Source organism: Caretta caretta, chromosome 5 (genome assembly GCF_965140235.1).
Source record: "Caretta caretta isolate rCarCar2 chromosome 5, rCarCar1.hap1, whole genome shotgun sequence".
NCBI classification, from domain to species: domain Eukaryota; kingdom Metazoa; phylum Chordata; order Testudines; family Cheloniidae; genus Caretta; species Caretta caretta.
Window position 1 is genome coordinate 72,473,061 of NC_134210.1, and position 23,760 is coordinate 72,496,820.

Consider the following 23,760-nt stretch of genomic DNA (forward strand, 5'->3'; position numbering starts at 1 on the left):
TACATACAAAATAAAATAAAATTGCATATAAAATAAAAGCATGCTTTCTAGAGCCTAAACAAGCTATTCTCCTGTCTCAAAAAGGTTGGGTCACTTGAAATTTCTCTCCCAGAATCAGCCAGCCAGACCAGCTGTAATCTTCTGTTCGTAAGACAAGTCAGCTGGCAGCTTGTCTCCTGAGTGAAGGATAGCTGGTTGTATCTCTGCACCCTCAATATAGTTCCAGTGATCCATTGTCTTCACTTGTTTAAAAAAAAAAAATTACCCCTGCTGCTTGTTTCTTCCTGTCTAGAATCTCCCTTGAAGACTTTGCAATCGCTTGATTAGCATTTTGCTCAGACTGTAAATATATGTTCATTGAGAAGTATACAATACTCAACCTCCATATAGCCAGGCAGGTAGATAAGTGTCTCCTGTCTGGAAGAAACTTACCACCTTCTGGTGACCAGCTCCAAGTTAATAACCTTAAGAACATAATTTTAAGGGGGTGTGTACATACACACACACACACGTACACACAACTCCTTATGTATTATCCATCTATACATTTCACAATGATTAAGTACCAGTATGACACAGGCTTTCAGTAGAGACCTTACATTACATTCTTTGACTAACTAGTATGTAGAAACCGGACCCTGTAACCCTTATTTATACCTGTGCCCTCTGCCAGTTGACACCAAGTGGTCCCTTGGTCACACCTCCACAAATGCATAACAAATTGTTCAGGTTTTTTTTACCCCATTATTTCAATATTTTTTAAATGTTGCTCAGTACATTTGACTATAGACCTATTTGAGTTTGTTTTTATATTTACATTTTACAGCCCTGCTTCTATTTTTTTAAAAACCTGTGTTAATGGGAGAGATGCACAAAACTGGAGGTGAATATGAAAGATCCATCCACCTTTGTATGCAGTTACCAAACATTAGGAAACTTTCAGCATTTTTGGTTTAAAAATATAAACACAAGTAAACATTGGTCCTTTTTTGCTGACAGGAGTGCGAGATGCAAAAATTCTGTGTGCTTTTTTGATTAGGTTGCAGTTCTAAATCTTGTCATTCTAAATTATGTAGAATATGTACTAGTTTTAATCTTGTGTTGTACAGTTTGAGAGAAATGCCTGTTTGCAATCTCTTAATCTGATAACAGAAAAAGTTGCTCTTACATATAAACATTTAAACCTATTCTGATTACAAACATGGTAAGAAACATATAATGAGGTGTGATGTAGTGTGAAAATGAATGTCATTCAGTCAAGGCCAGGTACATTGGAATATTTGGAACATCAGATATGAAGACCATGTTACTAAATATGCAAAATCAGGCTGTAAATTCTTTTTGACTAGGTACCCAGAGCTGTCAGTCAAAATCACCAACCCAGACAGCTGACTATGTCTTTTAAAGCCGTTTCATAACTGGATTTTTTCCTGATGTTGACAAGTGTCTGCACCTCCCTTGCATCTCAAGGGAAAGCTCACTTGAATTTAATGACTGACCCTCTTAAAAATAAGAGCTTACATTTAAATGGCCCAGCAAGTTCAATATATCTTGTTTTTTGCACATTAACCCAACTTGATGCCAAGATTGGGATATCTGTGGCAGCTGTTTACATCTACCTCAAATTTTATTTCAGGAGAAGTATTGGTTTATTTTGCTACAGTCTGAATAAATTTAAAGTTTCAGATAAATGAAAGTATGCAACAAACAGAAGTTCATTAAAGTTAAAGAAACAAAACATGTAAAGAACAGTGACAGTTCTGTCATAATAAACCCAGACCCAACAGACTACCAGAAGCTGGGACTGAATGATAGGGGATGGATCACTTGATAAATTGCCCTGTTCTGTTGATTGCCTTTGAAGTATCTGCACCAGGACTATCTGAAGGCAGGTTACTGGGCTAGATGGACCATTGGGCCTACCCAGTGTGAATGTACTTGTGTTTTTAATGAGCTGGGGCCAGGGCTCTGTGCATGTCCCCTTCCCCCCTTGACTCCCATTTCCCCTCCCCATCATTAATTTGCTTTCTGTCTGGGAGATAAATCATTCAGAGTGACAACATATTAAATTCTATTGGGAGGCTGAGCAGGGATATAGTTATACAGAAAGGCATAAATTGGTGCCATCGACCAGTTTGATCTATAGACAATTCCACAGGTGCTTGAAGCTGTGACTGTGCTAATCAAATGGCTGGGGCTCTATTTGTTCCCCATGTTCCTCCCCCTTTTGGTTTTCTGATCGATCCCCCTCACTCCCCCGAAAATTAGTAGAATTTTAGATATTGATGCCTAGAGCATTCCTTGAAATTTTGGAAATGATCAGTTGTGATGTTCAAAAGTTAATGCGTTGCATACAGACAGATAAACACAGAAATGCTGTTGAATTTGAGTGTAAGGCCATCACAAGTTCAACCAACAAGTTTACTATAAACTGATGTTTCATAGCTCTCTACTTTCCATTGCTATCTTTAAATGATTCCTTTGCCTATATCAGTACAAACTTCCCCATGCTTGACCGTTTTAACAGTGAGGCCTGGTCTGAACTTGGGCATGGCTACATCACTTCCCCTGAGTGCTGTGCCTATGCCTACCTAAGTACCAGTGTAGATGCAGCTAGAATGGAAGAATGCTTCTGTTGACCTACCCACCAATGCTGAGGGAGGCAGATTACCTACAGTGATGCGGGGGGGACGACCCCTTCCATCACTGTAGGAAGCATCTACGTGATGGTACTTCAGCAGCATAGTTGTGCTGCGGTAGCACCTGTAGCGTAGACGTGGCATCAGAACAGGTCCACTTCATACAGATGGACTCAGATCTGCTGGAGCCTTCGTACTTAGGATGCCACCCTCCTGGAGACCCAAAATAAGGAAAATAGTGTTAAATTAAGTAAATACAAAATTTGCAATGATTTAACTTTTACTGTTTAAAAAACAGTTTAGTTAAGCTGGTGCAAAACTCTTTGTAGATGCTCTTTATTTTGGTTTGGGTGATTTTGTTTTACTTTAATCACTAAAGAAGTGAAGTTTAGACTTGAAATTAGATGACGGTTTCTAACCATCAGAGGAGTGAAGTTTTGGAATAGCCTTCCAAGGGAAGCAGTGGGGGCAAAAGACCTATCTGGCTTTAAGATTAGACTCGATAAGTTTATGGAGGAGATGGTATGATGGGATAACGTGATTTTGGCAATTAATTGATCTTTAAATATTCATGGTAAATAGGCCCAATGGCCTGTGATGGGATCTTAGATGGGGTGGGATCTGAGTTACTACAGAAAATTCTTTCCCGGGTATCTGGCTGGTGAATCTTGCCCATATTCTCAGGGTTTAGTTGATCGCCATATTTGGGGTTGGGAAGGAATTTTCCTTCAGGGCAGATTGGAAGAGGCCTGGAGGTTTTTCGCCTTCCTCTGTAGCATGGGGCACGGGTCACTTGCTGGAGGAGTCTCTGCTCCTTGAAGTCTTTAAACCACGATTTGAGGACTTCAATAGCTCAGACATAAGTGAGAGGTTTTTCGCAGGAGTGGGTGGGTGAGATTCTGTGGCCTGCGTTGTGCAGGAGGTCAGACTAGATGATCATAATGGTCCCTTCTGACCTTAATATCTATGAATCTATGACTTAAGCTAAATCCATCTAAGAGTGAGTTATATTGAAGTAGGAATGTGTGCACTCACACTTGCACAGGTTTAAAAACACACTTTTCTAGTTAAAATGGTGCAATACATATCTAACAAAAACGACATCACCACAATTGTACCTCAGTTGTTTTGAGTAAAGATATAATTTCAAAACCCAACACTAGTTCTGCAGAAGTCAGTAGGAGTACAGCAGAAGAAAAGGTTGCAGATTGGGTCCTGGACTTGTGTAAAAAAAAAAATTAATTTGCATCAACCACCGTGTAAAATATTTTATACCATCTGTGACAACTCTTAAATTTGGCAGGATAGAAAATTGCTACCTGACCTTTAATCTAATGGGAAAAAAAGATAAAATGTAGTTTAACAAATTATTTGACTAGGCTAGAGAAATAAGAGAATATATGAATGAGCAATTCCCTTTGACAACATCACACCAACCCATTTTTAGTGTTGTTTTAATAAATTCTCTATCTTGTTCTCCAGGAGTTTAAAAAATTTATAACTCATTTCAAAGGCTTTCTCCCCACCTCTAGCCCTCAGCAGCATGGGAATCAAGGGGGTCAGGTTATTGTGTCTGAACTATATAGTTCCATTGGCTGAAACACTGGCCTGTAATTGAACAGTGTGCCACAACTACTTGTGCAGCCCAGAGACTGCAGAGTGGCTGTGTAGTTGCTCCATGCTCTGACCCCTAGTTGGTGCAGGGAAAATTATATCACCCTACCCTGTGGAAGTGTCTCCTCAAAACCCTTATACTTGAAATTTGCATTGGGGACAATAATTGGAGCCTGAATAGGACTTTAAGGTTGCACCCCTATCATAATATAGAACATCTTAGCTTCTAAGGGAATCCATTCTTTCTCTGTTCCTCCCTACCTCTTAGTGGAGTACAATGTATCTGGTATCTCTGCTGAACGTGTTCCAGGAATTGTTTGCATTGAGGAAGAGTGGCTCAGCAGACATTTCCTTAAAATACAAAGGACAGCAACTGGACGAAGATACTTGTAATTGTTTGTCTAGAATTCTTTAGGTTTGTAACAGTAAACAAAAAGATGCACAATTCTTGATGTAGGAGCAGTTATCCATATATAATAGCTAAGGAGTACCTCTCTAATTATTTGGACATGGTCTCTCTCTGTGACTACTGTTTCTTTTAAAAGCAGTTTCTAAACCATGAGATAAGATGAATAATATTTTATTCCTGTTGATGGGGAGGGGTTTGCCTGTGGCAATGCTTTTCAATTTATTTTTGTTATTGATGGAGTCTCCATTGTAATAGCAAAAGCTTTCAGACCTAACTCACATTTGATTGTCCACCTGAATTTAGGCCATTGAGCATTTGGAGCCTGGAGGTAATCAGTGTTTTTACAGTGAATCTTTTCTGCATCGTGTTTTTTTTCTTGCTCAGTTATATAATTTGATCAAACATTGCTTTTATAGTATAGAGTGGAAAGAGATGTTTGCTTCAAATCCTAGGTTGTACATGTGTGAATCTTAAATCTTTTTCTCATAGGCCAGGTAGTAGCAGCTGTAATATGTTATGATCCTTAATACTTAGTTACTACAGTGATAAGTCTTTATGGAGAAACTTTGGCAACTCAGCACCTATGCTTCTACTAAAGTCATTGGGAGTTAAAGATGCTCAGTTCCTCTGAAAATTAAGCTACTTTTATTTTGGTGCCTAAATAATAGATTTACAAGACTAATTTTAGGCACACAAGTTTGAAAACGTTGGCCTTCATTTCTGTGCACCTTGATTTCGCCACGTGTAACATAAAGAGAACGCCTAACTCCCTGAAATACTGAGATGAATTGTGCTGTAAAAGGTGATGTGCTATTTTAAGGGAATGAACTCCTGAATGCAATCGTATTTGAAAGAATGTTGAAATCAAGTCAAATAACATTTTAATGACAGTGGATTACTGTTCAGATGAAATGTTGCAGTGGGCTTGTGCCAATATTGCATTAGTAGTTATAGTGAAATCTGATATTTGGAGAGGAAGAGATACATTTGTTCTGTGTTTCAATTGTTGTGGTATGGATTTTTTTTTTTAGTTGTGCTCCGCTCTTTTTTTTTTTACAGGAGGTGCTGAAACAGCTACAGGGAAGCATTGAAGATGAGGCAATGGCTTCTTCTGGACAGATTGATTTGTTGGAGCGACTTAAAGGTAAATTTGGAAAGATTTTTAAATAGGGTTACTTGCTTGCCAATCGTAGTTGCTGAGGTGTAATATTTTCAAGGATCTCAAATCCCCCTGACTTTCAGTGAAACTTAAGACTCCTAAGTGCCTAAGTCACTTTTAAAAATAGAACTAAAGACCCTAAATCACTTAGGTGCTTTTTGAAATGTTTATCCTAAGTCTCCATGCAAAATACTATTGATACACAAGCTACATTTTATTGAACTTTCATAAAACTGCACTTGATTTGTATTGCTCAAATAGGGGTTTATTACCTTTTTGTTTAGATTAATAACATGATCCTCCAACTGTACTATCAAGGTTGGTTGGTTTACACAATATTTTCCTTTGGGATCTGTAGAAAAACCTGTTTGTTTCCACCAACCTGAAGACAAAAAAAAGTTTACATGACCCACACAAAATATAAAATTAAGGTGTAAACAATTTTTTAGGTTTGCTGCTATTAAGCTTCTGCTCTATAAAGTTTTGTTCTTTATTTTTCATTCAGAACTGAACTTGGATAGCGGTAACTTTCCTGGAGTGAAGCTAAGGCCAAAGATGTCCTTGCATTCATATGGAAGCAGGGAAGGGTCCATGTCAAGCCGTTCAGGAGAATGCAGCCCTGTTCCCATGGGATCATTTCCAAGAAGAGGGTTTATGAACGGAAGCAGAGAGAGCACTGGTTATTTAGAAGAACTAGAGAAAGAAAGGTAACTTTTTAATTGGTGTTCATTGTGCATCAACTTCTTTTAATTTTAAAAATATAAACTTGGTGATATCTTTAAAATAAAATGAAAAATATCCCCCCACACTAATATTATTCAGCCATCACTTGTATTTATTTTGGGCAACAGCATACTCTGAATTAGATGAACACTTAAACCTGTTGTAGATTCCAGGTTCCATTAAATACAGAAGAAAGTGCAATTAAAACATGTACTGTTACTTCAAGTGTTTGTCCATGTGTGTTCCACTGTTGCACCCCAAGCCTTGATTTTGGATTCTTTTGGCCAGCAGTGTCTGAGAGTTAGTGTTAGCATGTATTTGATACTTAGTGTTTTCTTTTGATTTAAAAAAAAAAAGGCAGAAAAAAGCTTTTTTCTCTGAAGGACTTCATCTGGTACTGTCCAGCCCTTATGATAGAACAGAGGTTTCCAGGATTTAAGATGTGTCCTCCTTGTGAGGCAGTAATGCCCCTTAATGATGGACATTCAGTGATGGACATCCATAATAATGGATATTATGCCTCAAGCAATTAAGGGCACATTCTAGAGAGATGTGCCATCTGCAAGTTGTTCTCGAACAGAACACAAAAAATGAGAAGTTTACCTGAAGCTGTTTTTAATGAACATGACTATGCACCACTCCTCATCTCCTGGAGTGTCTGGAACTAAAATCCTTGAGCAGACCTCTACAAAAAGTCTTCCATTGTTTCTGAGGGTATCGCTACACAGCAAAGAAAAACCCATAGCTGGCCTATGCCAGCCAAATTGAGCTCGCGGGGCTCAGACTGTGGCTCCAACTGTGTTTCGTTGCTGTGTAGACTTTTGGGCTTGGGCTGGAACCCAAGCTCTGTGACCCTGCAGAAGCCCGGAAGTCTACATGACAATGAAACAGCTCCACAGCCTGAGCTCCACGAGCCCGAGTTAGTTGACATGGGCCAGCAAAGGTTTTTCTTTGCTGTGTAGACATACCCAGAGGGATCTTCCTAAGTGTCCAGTAAAACATCTGTGGATAGGGGAAGAAAGGATCACTGGTCCTCTAAGGGGTATAGATCTAGGTCCCCCCTCGTCAGGTCCTAGCACTAAACAGCAGGAACCCTTTCATTCTGCTGCTCAGAAGGGTAGTTCAAGGCCCAGGGAGGGTCCCTCTGAAACCCATGGTACGGGGGGGGGGCGGGGCTGTGTTGATCGCCTGTGATATACAGGAGATCAGACTTAGATGATCTGGTGATCCCTTCTGGTCTTAAACTCTGACTCTGACACTCAGACACTGGCCGCCCTGCCACTGGAGCACAGAGGCCCCTGATACTGATGTCTTTGGTACTGATTACTCTGGTACTGACCATTTCCATTCACATGAGTCTTTATGGCTTTGATAAATCTCAGAGTCTCTGTGGTCTTGGAATCACTGCAATTGTCAGTGGTCAAAATTCCTCTTGTACCATCCACTACTGCCTTTCCAATACCAAGCTCACTTACAGTACTAAATAGTCAGTATACTGAGTGATTGCCTAGCCCCCCAGCTATAACTGCTTCTGCCCTAGAAAAGGATTATTCTTTCTCCCTCCTCTGGTTCTGCCTGTACCAGGGAGGTGCCACCTTCTCATTCATTAGGGTGTGGGTCCTTTGCTATCTACATATCAGAAAGGGATTCTAGGGCATACTGCTATTATCCAATGCCCAAAAGTTCTAGGAGAAACACTGCCTCTTGGTACCTGCCTGAATGGGTGCCATATCATTGTCAGTGCCTGGTTCATACTGAGCACAATGGGGACTACAACCTGTCAGAAAGCCTGCTTCTGCCACACAGTCTAGAGCTAGGTCTTCCTCTCTCCTGAGCCATCGGGGGGTATGGGGCTTCAGTTCCACCTACTGCTCAGCAGAAACAAGGCTTTGATAAGGAAGAGTTAGACTAATGACCACGCCATGCCAACTCGTATATCATCATCTCCTAATGAGGCTGTGGTACCTTCAACGTCTAGTGCATAGCCTGATGACTATAAGACCTTTTAGGAGTTACAGCACAGGATCATGGAAGATATCCAGAAGAAGTCACACAAGCACTTGAACATTTTACACATCTCTGCCGGGATGCCTTACAATGCTTATAAATGAGGGCATTTTGGAGTCAAACAAGCTACATTGACAGATGGCTGCTTTCTTAGTGATGACATCAAAATGGGGACATCACCATTTTCAGGTACTTTATATACATTGAGCAATTTTATACCCTCCTGGTACCTGTATCTTTGGTTTTAGCAAAGATCCATGAGAGGACCAACCGTCATGGGTCATTAAAATCAAACCCTGAGATAAGGATCCCAATAAACAAGATCTATTCAGTTGCAAAAATTACTCCTCAGTCAGTATGCAGTTGAGAATTGCCAATTATCAGACCTTTTTCGTGAAATATGACTATTAAAATTGAGACACTATCTCCAAATTTTCCAACAAGATTCATCATGACATCAAAAAGGTATCAAAGTTCATTATCTTGGAGAGACAGCTGGTTGCATGCAGCTCTCAATGTGTCAGACACAACAGCCAACTCCATGGCCATCTCAGTGACCAGTCCTCTGCTCCAGATGAGGCTAGGTCCAGGGATCTCTGTCAGAAGTGATTAGAGTCCCCTGGACTCCAAATCTAATGTATACATATCCTCTGATTCCACTAATCTCAATAGTCATCTGGGGACTAAACCAAGATGATCATGCTGGCACCAGCCTGGCCAAGGCAGTTCTGGTTCTCAGAGCTGATGAATCTGTTTGTCCTCCAGTCCAATTACCTCTTCAGCCAGACATAATATCAAAAAGGAAGGGGTAGATGGTCCCTTCAGATCATCCATGCACCTCATACCATGAAGCCTGGCAGGGTAACATTGGTAGAGAGAGAAGCTACTGAGTGGAGGTACAGAATATCCTTATCCACAGTAGAAAGGACTTTTCAAAGGTTGGTTTATTCAGTCAATCCCACCAACGTCCGTTATCTCTGAAACTCACATACCTGATATACTGGAATATCTCCTGTCCTTAAGGAATTCAAGACTGTCTGTCTGTAAATTCCCTTAATGTTCACCTAGCAACCATTTCAGCTTGACATGCTCCCATTCAGGGCCATTGAACATTCTCATGTCCCACAGTAGTAGATTCTTGAAGGGCCTTATGCAGGTGCCTCTCCTTCCATGGGATTGCGACCTAGTGCTGATGGGTCCATCCTTTCAGCCCCATGCTATGTTTCCTCTTCCACTTGTCCATCAAAATAGCCTCTTAGTGGCTATAACATTGGCCAGAAAGGCAGTAGAGTGATGGGACCTCCGTATATGATGCCTCATAGGGACAGGAGGACCTTGTTGCCTTCCCCAAAGTTTTTGCCAAAGCTAGTCTTTGACTTCCATTTCAACCAAATAATATACGTGCCTGTATTTTTCCCAAGCCATATTCCAACAAAGGCAAAAATAAAGTTTACACTTCAGTCAAGGTTCCTTCCCCACTCTGAACTCTAGGGTACAGACGTGGGGATCTGCATGAAAAACCCCCTAAGCTTATTTTTACCAGCTTAGTTTAAAACTTCCCCAATGTACAAGCTATTTTACCTTTTGCCCTTGGACTTTATTGCTGCCACCACCAAGTGTCTAACAAATATATAACAGGGAAAGAGCCCACTTGGAAACCTCTTTCCCCCCCAGAATCCTCCCAAACTCTACACCCCCTTTCCTGGGGAAGACTTGAGAAAAATCCCCACAATTTGCATCGATGAACACAGACCCAAACCCTTGGATCTGAAGAACAATGAAAAAGCAATCAGGTTCTTAGAAGAAGAATTTTAATTGAAGAAAAAGTAAAAGAATCACCTCTGTAAAATCAGGATGGTAAATACCTTACAGGGTAATCAGATTCAAAACATAGAGAATCCCTCTAGGCAAAACCTTAAGTTACAAAAAGACACAAAAACAGGAATATCCATTCCATTCAGCACAGCTTATTTTATCAGCCATTTAAAGAAATCATAATCTAACTTATATCTAGCTAGATTACTTACTAAGTTCTAAGACTCCATTCCTGTTCTTTACCCGGCAAAAGCATCACACAGACAGAGCCTTTATTTTTTCCTCCCCCCTCCCCCCCCACAGCTTTGAAAGTATCTTGTCTCTTCATTGGTCATTTTGGTCAGGTGCCAGTGAGGTTATCCTAGCTTCTCAACCCTTTACAGGTGAGAGGATTTTTCCTCTGGCCAGGAGGGATTTAAAGGTGTTTACCCTTCCCTTTATATTTATGACACGCCCCCGCCAAATCACAGCTAGGGTGAAATGCTGGCTGGGATTTCTTCCTGGAGCTCTAGGGAAAAACAGAGTTAATAAGACACATGCACCTCTAAATATACTACCAAGTACATAAAGACTAACAATATTTTTCACATCTCAAGGACGATTTTAACCAGTTGATTCTGGGAAACTTTCACGGGAGAGTGTGTCAGCCACTTTGTTAGAAGCTCCTGAGATGTTGGATGTCGAAATCAAAATCTTGGAGAGCTAAACTTCACCGAAGAAGTTTTTTGTTATTTCCCGTGGCAGTATGAAGCCACTGTAGCGCAGCATGGTCAGTTTGCAGGTGGAAACGCCGTCCCCAAACATATGGGCGTAGCTTTTCCAGAGCATAGACAATGGCGTAACATTCTTTTCACTTTTCACTTTTCTTTTCATTGACTGACGAGTTGCTTTCCCTCTCAGACAGTTTTTTGCTGAGAAACACTACAGGGTGGAATTCTTTTTCGGTCCTTCCTGCATTAAAACTGCTCTCACACCATGCTCGGACGCATCTGTGGTTACTAGGAACGGTTTGTCAAAGTCTAGGGCCCTTAGTACAGGGTCAGACATGAGTGTCGCTTTAAGCTGGTTAAAGGCATTCTGACACTCTTAGGTCCACTGAACGGCATTTGGCTGTTTCTTTTTGGTTAGGTCTGTCAGTGGGGCGGCAATTTGGCTGTATTGCGGTACAAATCTCCTGTAATAACCGGCCAAGCCTAAGAAGGATTAAACCTGTTTCTTTGACCTTTGGATAGGCCACTTTTGGATAGCATCCACTTTGGCATGTAGGGGGTTGATAGTTCCTTGACCCACCTGGTGTCCAAGGTAAGTCACTCTGTTTAGGCCTATTTGACACTTCTTAGCCTTAACAGTTAGTGCTGCCTCCCTAGTGCGCTCAAAGACTTTTTGTAGATGTTCCAGGTGTTCTGCCCAGGAATCCGAAAATATGGCCACGTCGTCAAGGTAGGCGACTGCATATTCTCCTAATCCCTCTAGGAGACCATCTACAAGTCTTTGGAAGGTGGCGGATGCATTTCTTAACCCGAAAGGGAGTACATTAAATTCATACAACCCGACGTGTGGTGAAGGCTGATCTTTCCTTGGCGGATTCATCTAGCGGTACCTGCCAGTACCCCTTGGTTAAGTCCAAGGTAGAGATGAACTGGGCCCGTTCCAGTTTCTCTAATAGTTCATCTGTGCGTGGCATTGGATAGTTGTCTGGGCGAGTTACAGCATTTAGCTTACGGTAGTCCACGCAAAAACATATTTCCCCATCTGGTTTGGGAACTAGAACCACTGGAGATGCCCCTGCACTTCCAGAGGGGTGGATTACACCCAACTGTAACATATCTTGGATCTCCCGTTTTATAGCAGTTTTAGCTTGAGGAGACACCTGGTAAGGTTGGACTTTAATTGGGTGAGCATTACCTGTGTCAATGGAGTGGTATTCCCCTTCAGTCAGTCCTGGGGTGGCTGAGAACGTTGGCGCGTAGCCAGTGCACAGATCCTGGATCTGCTGTCGCTGTATACGCCCAAGGGTCATGGAGAGGTTCACCTCTTCCAAGCCACCAGCACTTTTCCCTTCGTAGTAAACACCTTCAGGCCACTCAGCGTCGTCTCCTCCCTGGGCTGTAAACTGACAAACCTTTAACTCTCTGGAATAAAAGGGCTTTAGAGAATTAATATGGTACACTTTAGGCTTTCGGTTGGAGGTGGAGAATGCTATGAGATAATTAACAGGCTCTCCTGGACCGTGAATGGCCCTTCCCATGAGGCTTCCATTTTATGGGCCTGGAGCACCTTTAAGACCATGACCTGGGTCCCCTACTTTGAAGGAACGCTCTCTGGCATGTTTATCATACCAGGCTGTTTGCTCTTTTTGAGCGTCCTGTAAGTTTTCTTTAGCAAGGGCTAAAGAGGTTCGGAGGGTGTTCTGTAGGTTGGTTACAAAGTCCAGAATGTTAGTTCCTGGAGACGGTGTAAATCCCTCCCATTGCTGCTTCACCAACTGCAATGGCCCCTTAACCTCACGGCCATATACAAGTTCAGATGGGGAAAACCCTAAACTGGGATGTGGTACAGCTCTGTAGGCAAAGAGCAACAGCTGCAACACTAGGTCCCAATCATTGGAGTGCTTATTTACGAATTTACGTATCATGGCCCCCAAAGTTCCATTAAACTTCTCCACCATGCCATTTGTTTGATGGTGGAAAGGAGTGGCAACCAAGTGATTTACCCCATGAGCTTCCCAGAGGTTTTCCATAGTTCCTGCCAGGAAATTAGTCCCTGCATCTGTGAGGATGTCGGAGGGCCAACCTACCCTGATAAAAATGTCTTCTAGTGCCTGGCACACACTTTTAGCCCTGGTGTTGCTTAGAGCTACTGCTTCCGGCCATCGGGTGGCAAAATCCATGAAAGTCAGTATGTACTGCTTTCCTCTGGATGTCTTTTTCAGAAAAGGACCCAGAATATCCACAGCTACTCGCTGAAATGGAACTTCAGTGATGGGGAGTGGCTGGAGAAGGGCTTTGATCTGGTCTTGGAGTTTTCCCACTCTTTGGCATACTTTACGAGACCGGACGTAGGTAGAAACATCCTTTCCCATTCCCTCCCAGTGGAATGACCCCCCCAAACGGTCTTTGGTCCTGTTCACCCCAGCATGGCCACTAGGATGATCGTGGGTTGAGCTCAAGAGCTTGGCCCAGTACTTAGTTGGAACTACCAACTGTCTCTGAGGATGCCAGTCTTCCTGGTGTCCACCAGAAAGAGTTTCCTTGAATAAAAGTCCTCTTTCTGCAACAAACCTGATCGATTAGAAGAGCTGAGAGGCGGTGGGTTGCTCCATGCCGCAGCCAAGCTCTCTGGAGGCTTTCATCTGCTTCCTGTTCGGTCTGGAACTGTTCCCTTGATGCTGGAGACATCAGTTCCTCATTGGATTGTGGACCTATGCTTGGTCCCTCTGGAAGCTATGTAGGGGATGGGTCTGTTTCCGTTGACTGTGAACCGCTCTCCGCTGGGGCACTATGTTGGGGTTCAGGCTCTGGCTAAGCCTCTTGTGTAGGGGTATGGGCTGCTGTTGGTTCAGGTTCGGTGGGGCCCTCTGGTGTTGAGGTTGCAAGTACTGGATGCAGTGCTGGCAGTGGTGCTGGTGGTTCCGCCGGTTCCGGTTCTGGGACTGGTTCCGTCTGGGTCTCTGGGACTGGATCCACTACTGCTGTTGCAGACATTGGCCCGGGGTCCGGGTCCATCACCTCTGACCGGGTCCTGGTAGAAGTCTCTGGAACAGCACTAGGCATGACGGCTGGTTTAGTCTGGCTGCCACCCTCTTGGCTGACTTCACATGATGGGCCAAGTCTTCCCCCAACAGCATGGGGATGGGATAATCATCATAGACTGCAAAAGTCCACATTCCTGACCAGCCCTGGTACTGGACAGGCAACTTGGCTGTAGGCAAATTGAAAGAGTTGGACTTGAAGGGTTGAATCGTCACTTGGATTTCTGGGTTGATTAAATTGGGGTCCACTAAGGAAGCATGGATAGCTGACACTTGTGCTCCGGTGTCCCTCCACGGGGTGACCTTCTTCCCGCCCACACTCAGTTTCCCTCTGCTCCAAGGGTATCTGGGAGGTATCTGGGCCTGAGGACCTCTGGTGTGATTGCAGTGCAATGAATTGTAATCTGTTGGTGTTCTTGGGACAGTTGGCCTTTACATGCCCAGGCTCGTTACATTTAAAACATCGTCCAGCTGACGGGTCACTGGGGCGAGGTGGGTTGCTGGAGAACGGTGTGGCGGGACAATAAGGTGGCTGGAGGGTTCCTTGGGGGGTAGGTGGGGCCTTGGGCAGCCCCCGGTAATAGAGTGTGGTCTGAGGTTGTCCCTTCTGGTATCTGCTCCAACTGCGACCAGTTTTTTTCTTCTCTGCCACCTCCACCCATTTGGTTCCAATCTCCCCCCGCCTCGATTACAGTTTTGGGTTTCCCATCTAGGATGTAACCTTGTATTTCCTCAGGAACACCCTCTAAGAACTGTTCCATTTGCATTAGGAAGGGCAAATCTACTGGAGATTCAACACTTGCTCCTGATATCCAGGCATCCCAATGTTTCACAATGTGGTAGGCATGTCAGGTAAATGACACATCTGGTTTCCACTTTAGGGCTCTGAATCGCTGATGGGAACGCTTGGGTGTTAGCCCCATTCTGACTCTCGCCTTGGTTTTAAACAGTTCATACTGGTTCATTTGTTCCTTAGGCATTTCAGCCGCCACCTCAGCTACGCGTCCACTGAGCTGCGGCCTCAGCTCTACCATGTATTGGTGTGTAGAGATGCTGTACCCAAGGCAGGCCCTTTCAAAGTTTTCTAAGAAGTCCTCGGTATCATCGCCTGCCTTGTAGCTGGGGAACTTTCTGGGCTGGGAAGTGGTACCTGGAGAAGGATTGCTAGGATTTGTTGGTATATTTTGCTGAGCCCTTGCCCCTTCTCCATCTCCAGTTCATGCTTCCTCTCTTTTTCCTTCTCTTCCTCCACATGCTTCCTCTTTTTCCTTCTCCTCCAGTTCTTTGGCCCTTGCATCCAGTTCTTTTTTCCTTTGCCTCCATAGCTCTCCTGTGAGCAGCCGCTTGGTGGTGTTCTGCCTCTTTCACTGCCTCCCTTTCTTTGTCCTTTGCCTCCATAGCTCTTCTGTGAGCAGCTTCTAGGGCTTTTTCTGCTTCTTTCACTGCCTCCAGTTTGGCTAACTCCAATTTGTGTAGTGCCTTGGTGTCTGTCATCTTTACCTCTCTGTTTTTAACTAACTTTACACCCGAGGGTTAGAAATAAAACAAACAAAACTTGGCTTGTAAAATTTTGCTGTGCTGTAATAGGATACCTATATTCTCTGATGGTGATTATCAGCCTACAGAAACATCCAAAAAAATCCAACCCAACAACAATAAAAAAAAATTAAAAAAAAACCAAAAACCCTAACACCTTTGTCTCCAGGCAAGTAGGCAGAAAACCCCTCTAGTTACTTTTAGGTTAAAAAAAAAAGAAACTAACTTCAGGTCTGTGAAGACTTGTGAATTTCCCTGCAGGAGGTTAACTACTCTGCCTTTAGGTAGAGAAAACTGCAATTCACAAAAGATAATTTCCTTTTGTCTCTGCTCTGGCCCCAAAGCAAAGCAAAAAAACCTTCCAAATATTTCCAGTTGGAGACCTGCTTTCTAGCAGCCCAAAGGATTTTAAAAATTTCCTTTTAAAATCTGTTTTTCTGGTTCAAAAAATCTCAAATTGATCGCAAAATGATTTCAGGTTAATCCCACCGCTCTGCCACCATGTCAAGGTTCCTTCCTCACTCTGAACTCTAGGGTACAGAAGTGGGGACCTGCATGAAAACCTCCTAAGCTTACTTTTACCAGCTTAGGTTAAAACTTCCCCAAGGTACAAACTATTTTACCCTTTGCCCTTGGACTTCCACTGCCACCACCAAACCTTTATCTGGGTTTAGTTATTAGGAAAGCATTGTTTGGAAACGTCTTTGCCCCCCAAATCCTCCCAACCCTTGCACCCCACTTCCTGGGGAAGGTTTGGTAAAAATCCTCACCAATTTGCATAGGTGACCACAGACCCAAACCCTTGGATCTTAAGAACAATGAAAAAGCATTCAGTTTCTGAAAAGAAGGATTTTAATAGAAGCAAAAAGTAAAAAGAATTGCCTCTGTAAAATCAGGATGGTAAATACTTTACAGGTAATAAGATGCAAAACATAGAGAATCCCTCTAGGCTAAACCTCAAGTTACAAAAAGACACATAGGAATATCCATTCTATTCAGCACAGCTTAATTTCTCAGCCATTTAAAGAAATCGTAATCTAATTTATATCTAGCTAGATTACTTACTTAAGTTCTAAGACTCCATTCCTGTTCTTTACCCGGCAAAAGCATCACACAGACAGAGCCTTTATTTTTTCCTCCCCCCAGCTTTTGAAAGTATCTTGTCTCCTCATTGGTCATTTTGGTCAGGTGCCAGTGAGGTTATCCTAGCTTCTCAACCCTTTACAGGTGAGAGGATTTTTCCTCTGGCCAGGAGGGATTTTAAAGGGGTTTATCCTTCCCTTTATATTTATGACAGGCAGCAACTTGGAATTATACGCATATGCTTACACAACATTACTTCAAAATAGAAACATCAAGATCCAATGCTCATTTTGGCAGAGCCATCTTACAATCGTTGTTCAAATAGATTCCTAGTGCCTATGTCCTGTGGTCTAGGTTGCTGCTTATGAATGACCAAAAGTGGAATGAATATATATATATAGATAAGCACTCAAAGAAGAAAAAACTTATTCACCTTACAGTAACTGTAGTTCAAGATGTGTCATCCAGATGTGTTCCATACCCCACCCCCCTTCTCTGCTGCTGTGGAGTCTGAGAACACCTAGATTCTGCATTGGTGAAGGGACTGAGGGATGATCGGGTTGCCTTGCCGTTACTCCCTTGGGTTAGAGGCACGATGACCCTTAGGGCTTGTTTTCACTACCAGGGTAAATCGACCTAACTTATGCTACTCCAGCAACATAGCTGGAGTCAGTGTAGCTTAGGTCGACTTACCGTAGTGTCCTCACTGCGCTATGTCGTTGGGAGACGCTCTCCGATTAATTTACTCTCCTCATAGAGCTGGAGTACCTCAGTTGACTAGAGAGCGCTCTGCCTTCAATTTAGCAGGTCTTCACTAGATCCGCTAAATAAGCAGCATTGATCTTCCCGTAGTGAAGACCAGCCCTCAGAGTACAGGTGCAGCCCCCAATGGATGCTGCTGGCCTGAAGAATCCAAACTCAAGTGTCTGGGGTACATGCACAAGAACAGTGTGCTATATAAAGAGAACACATCTTGAAGAACCACAGTTACTGTAATGTAACTAATCTAAAAGTATTTTAACTTTATTTTCCTGTGTTTTGTGTTTTAAATTTGTTTGACATGTTTGCATGCTAACTTTCTATTCTTAAATATAGAAATATCAGATATGTATTTTATTTAATTTTAAAAAACCCAAAGCTTTCTGAAAGTTCAATGACTCTTTGACATACATTAAAAGTTTAAAACAATTTAAACAAGAAAAACAAGTAGAACAGTTTTCTAAAACCAAAAAGAGAAAAAAGTTCCCGCTCCAGTGACCTATTATAGCCATGAAGTTCATCCCAATATGCCCATCATAGCCCTCAACTCCCTGCCAGATTCACACATTTTTACGAAGTAGAAATAAAATGGATGAAAAATCAACTTTCAAGCAAGTTACACTGCTATAGCTGTAAAATATGTTTTAATGTGTGCTTTCACATGCTTAGAATTCATGTTGTATTACATGTTCTCTGTTTTGTCCAAAGCTCATTTCAGAATGAAACAGTATCCCTTCAGTGGCACATGTCCAACTGTTAAGTAAGGGTTGAGCCCTGTTTGTTTTTTCTAGTTTAGTGAGTTTAGTACCCTGGCCTTTATCACCCCTGTAACACATCAGCAGAGCACTGGACTGGACAACTTTTCTGGGACTGACGAGATGCTGGTAAATTGTCTAATAAAGTATTCTTATTCCTTCTGTTTTGTCTTCCAGTGGGTGTGTGTGTTTTCTGTGACCTTTTCTCACCCTTTTTCTGTGTCTGACCACTACTTGCCTCTTTACTAGGCATTTCTAATGGCTACCAGTAATGCTTGCTTGTCCTAGGGGATTTTAATGCAACTTCAGTTGTTCCAAAGGTACAAAGTTTGTGTTTAGTCTAAGTATTAGCTATGCTACAGTATTTCTGAGGTTAAACAAACTTAATGTCAGTTTTCTTACATACTAGACTGAAACTTTCTGACAGTATTTTCAGTAGAAACTAATAGTATATCCCAGCTTTTGCTAGTTTAAGCATCACTGCCTAATAAATTTAAGTTGCTTTTCCAAGCTACTTTGCTTCAAAGATTTTTCATGTTCATAGATGTTTTATGCATTAGCTACTTAGAAGAGACACATGGTTTGCTTTTGGCATTGAGCAGAAGTTACTGTACTTGGTGAAAAATCAGTCATTTTTATAGGAAATTATTTTTAGGATTTTGGATTTGTTTTAATGTTCATTTTCTCATTTTATGGCCTAAGAATATAACTGAGAATATTTATTATATGTGCAGTTATATAATATAAACAGTGTAGTTGATGTTTTGTTTCTGTCCTTTCTTTTAACAGAGGGATATTATTGATTCCCAAAAACAAGGCAGTGCCTATCCTCCACACTAGCTCTAGGTGCTGCAAGAAAGAACCCACATGGACATGCCTTGGGAACTGCTAACTTGTCAGAAAAGAAGCTTATGTGGCTATTACCTATGCTATTCCATTGGGGTTAACATATAACGGAATAAATTAGCAACATTTTATATTGAGAAAAATTTTATGGATGTAATGGTCCAAGATATGCTTTCATCTGCACTGCTGCAACACCACTGAATTTGCCCACGTGTAACTGAGAACAGAGTATGGCCCAATATGTTGTGTGTATAGATATGACAAATCTTCAATTACAAAAATGGGATGAACATTTGTGTTTTTGATATTTTTCCTTTGATCTGTAACAATTCTTCCACCTTAAACTCTCAAGTTAAAAGGAGCTTTGCTTCTGTCTAGGTGGGTAAAGTGCCCTCCTAAGTGTCTGATACAAATTTCAGTTCATGAATCAGCTAATCAGATGCATCTCTGCATGGAATTGATACCGCACTCTCAATTTCTGACAGACAGGTTGCACATCATACAAACTATAATCATACATGGAACTAATTGACACCCTGCTAGCAGTTTCAGCAGACAGTCCTAAGATTGAATAAGCATGGATACTAACTCATTGTTGTATTCTTAGAGGTGGTCCCTCTAAGTGTTGAGGCATGCTAGCAGGGTGCTGTGTGGGTTGATGCTGTACCTGTTCTGTGAATAAGCAGATTCCAGTCTCCAGAGCTGTTTAATCTGGCACTTTTCATGAGCATTACATTATTAATAAAGAAAAAGGAAGAGGTGGAGGCTTGGAAGTGAATTTAACGCACTTCTCAAAATGGCCAGATGAATTATAGATTAACAGATTTGTTTTATCTCTTATCTTTGTACCTCCTATATTTAATAGGTATCTGGCACATTTTTTATGTTTCATACAACTATTTTGTTCTACTTCCTTTAAGTTAAATCTCCATGTAGTTTTTAAAGTAGTATATTACTACTGCAATATTTTTTTCAGATATACTAGTTCTGTTTTTTTACATTGACATCAATAAAATATTGAAAAGAATTTAATTTCAGAGGCTGGAAGTTTATTTCATGTCAATAGAAGCGTTTCTAGGGATTAATATTTTTTGATGTCCAAAGCCTCACATTTTAAATAATCATATCATAGAACTGGAAGAAACCTCGAAAGGTTATCTAGTCCAGTCCCCTGCACTCATGGCAGGACTAAGTATTATCTAGACCATTCTTGACAGGTGTTTGTCTAACCTGCTCTTAAAAATCTCCAATGATGGAGACTCCACAACCTCCCTCGGCAATTTATTCCAGTGCTTAACCACCCCCTAACAGTTAGGAAGTTTATCCTAATGTCCAACCTAAACCTCCCTTGCTGCAATTTAAGCCCATTGCTTCTTGTCCTATCCTCAGAGGTTAAGAAAATAAATTTTTCTTCTTCCTTCTTGTAACAACCTTTTATATACACTTGAAAAATGTTATCATGTCCCCTCTGTCTTCTTTTTTCCAGACTAAACAAACCCAGTTTTTTCAATCTTCCCTCATAGGCCATGTTTTCTAGACCTAAATTCTTTTTGTTGCTCTTCTCTGGACTCTCTCCAGTTTGTCCACATCCTTCCTGAAATGTGGTGCCCAGAACTGCACACAATACTCCAGATGAGGCCTAATCAGCGCGGAGTAGAGTGGAAGAATTACTTTTCGTGTCTTGCTTACAACACTCCTGCTAATATATCCCAGAAGGATGTTCGCTTTTTTTGCAACAGCATTGTGCTGTTGACTCATATTTAGCTTGTGGTCTACAATGACCCCCAGATCCCTTTCCACAGTACTCCTTCCTAATCAGTCATTTCCCATTTTGTATGTATACAACTGATCGTTCTTCTTCATGTGATTGCTCATGTGTATTCCACAATAGGTGTGCGTGCTCGCCACGTGCACCAGTGCCGGAAGTTTTTCCCCTAGCAGTACTTGTAGGGGGAGCACCCCAGTGACCGCTGAAGTGGTGCCTCCATGGCGTGGTATAAGGAGAGCTGCATGCTCCCCCCCACCCTTAGTTCCTTCTTGCCGCCAATGAAGGTGCAACGGAACTGTTGCTCCAGCTTTGCTGTAGCTCGTCCCCAGAACTTTTCGTTCGTTCAGTGCTAGTATCTGTAGTTAGTTAGCTGTTACAGTTAGTTCATTTAGTTAGAGTACCCAGGCCGGGGCATGCCCAACATCTCGCGTTGTAAGGCGTGCAACACTTGTAGGTGATCTATACCAAGGAGGTGATCCGCATGCAGGTTGTCTATGCTGTCTGAGTGAGACCCATATCAGTGATCACTGCAAAATTTGCAAGTCGTTTAAACCTCGGACTAAGAGAGAAAGAGACATTAGGCTCCAGGCCATTCTCATGGCCTCGGTGCTGACCCCAGCTCTGGCGCGCCGCTCTGAGTCAGCACTAGGCACCGCCGCATCGCTGCGCAGTGACCTCCCAGTGCCTTCGACTAGTCAGCACCGCTCCCCGTCTATGGGGCATAAGAAGGCTAAGTAAGTACCTTCTTCACAGCGGCACTGAGGTAAACCAGGGGCAGAGACTAGACCCATGTTGGGCAATCCTCAATCCCCCCAGCCTCTAGGCCTCTGACTCATGTTGAGCGGAGTAGCCCAGCCGCGTCGGACTAGGCCTTCCCAGATGTCTGGATGCTGTCCACGCCGGTGAAAACTGAAACAAAGAAGTCATTAAGCACCTCTGCCATTTTCACATTTTCTGTGGTTATGTGAGTAGTGATGCAAATGTAATATATAAAACAGGGATAGGCAACCTATGGCAGGAGTGCCAAAGGCGGCATGCAAGCTGATTTTCAGTGGTACTCACACTGCCCAAGTTGTGGCCACCTGTCTGGGGAGCTCTGCATTTTAATTTAATTTTAAATGAAGCTTTTTAAACATTTTAAAAACCTTATTTACTTTACATACAACAAGAGTTTAGTTATATATCATAGACTTACAGAAAGAGACCTTCTAAAAACGTTAAAATGTATTACTGGCACGCAAAACCTTAAATTAGAGTGAATAAATGGAGACTCGGCACACCACTTCTGAAAGGTTGCCGACTCCTGATATAAAAGCATGAAATAAAGTCTACCTTACATGATCTTTGTGTGTAGAGTATAGTTTTTATGTTCAAATGTGCTTTTTGCCACAAGTGTAGAACTCTTATGGTATCAAGTGCATAATCAACAATTTCAACTGCATTGGTAAATTTTATACATAAAGTATGAGACTTAATTTTGACAATGATTTCTTGCTCAGAAGATCACATCCAAATCATAGCAAAACGTTCTTTAAAATGTGAAGCTAACTAGATGGCAGCCCATTGGCCTATTAAATGAGTTCTTGGCTTTTGATGCACTTGTCCTGTTTATGCAGAGATTAGACAGGTAGAGAAATGATGTGCGCTTGCAGCTGTTCTGTATCTTCTGTAGCATTACATGCTGGTTGCTTCATAGACCGTGCAAGGTATTACTAGTAAAGTCTCATTAACTTTTGCCTCTGAATCAAAGAGGATCATGTAGTTATTTTACCATTTTTGAGAGAGAACAATAAAGGGGGAACAAAACTGTTTCTAGTATCTGAAATATTTTTAGAGATTTCCCTTACCTCCGTTGATGTTTAATCCATAATATAATTTTGGGATTTCAAAAGATTACTGGGCAAGACATTCAAAAATGCTTCAGTACATCAAAACCTTTAAAATATGGGGCAAATACTAGAAGTCATTTAAGCTAACTTGTTGTTTTAACAACCTATGTGCACTATTTGATGTCTGCATTTTAGCGTACAGAATTCCAAATCTTGTTTGAACCGTCTTTTAGGATTTAAGGGGACACAGCTACTACTTGTGTAGGAGCTGTTTTTCCCCCTGTACATCATCTTTATTCTCTCCTTTATTTTGTTTGGGCGTTAGCTTCCCTTTTTTGCTTTCCATCATTTGTTTTGCTAATCTTTCTTTCTTGTCAATAAGAAACATCAGTGGATAAATCTTCAAGCAGATTCTAAAAACAGTATATCTTCTACACACACATTTTTTACTACAAATAATTTGATGTCTGTAGACCGAATCAGGTAATCTTTTTGTTTGCATTCTTAATGTATCTCTAGTCAGCAGTAGTTGAGAATTATCTGAATCCCACTTGCAGAAAATTTTTTTAAAAATAAAAATTGCTTTTAAAGACAGAATTAATTGCACCTTTGTAGATGTCACTTCACAACTGTCACCTCTGTTCCTTCCTGCAACACTAGAATAAGTACCCTCTTTTGTCTTTTCCTCACTAATCCGAGTATAAAACCTGTCTGTCTAAATATGTAGTCTTATCTATCTTCATATTATTGTGTTATTGTGTGAGCAATTCTGGTTTAGCTTAACTGAAACTACAACAATGTGATATGGAAAGAGATTTCATCAGGTTCATGTTTAAATATATTCAGCGCCCCAGTCTTTTGGGTCTAAAATGAGGGGGAAAACAGCTAGGTGAATAGTGTGCTGCACGTTAATCTATTTTAAGACTAATACGGCTGTCATTAAGGTTACAATTCATTTTTGATGGATGTCTTTATGCTAGATTTGGGAATTCCAGATAATCCTTGTTATATAGGCCATTAAAAAAGATCCAAAATAACTAGGCTCCTGTTGTTTTCTCAGATATTTT

The 23,760-nt window shown here is 41.7% G+C and overlaps 1 protein-coding gene across 8 annotated transcripts in view; it reads left to right on the forward strand.

The window, feature by feature from the left end:
* Positions 1-23,760, forward strand: part of APC (APC regulator of Wnt signaling pathway) — a 202,977-nt gene that overhangs the window by 76,420 nt on the left and 102,797 nt on the right. For all 8 annotated transcript variants that reach the window (XM_048849761.2, XM_048849763.2, XM_048849769.2 and 5 more), the window contains 2 exons: positions 5,722-5,806; positions 6,327-6,528. In XM_048849761.2, coding sequence (XP_048705718.1) covers positions 5,722-5,806; positions 6,327-6,528 — 287 coding nt within the window. The remainder of the gene's footprint in view (positions 1-5,721; positions 5,807-6,326; positions 6,529-23,760) is intronic.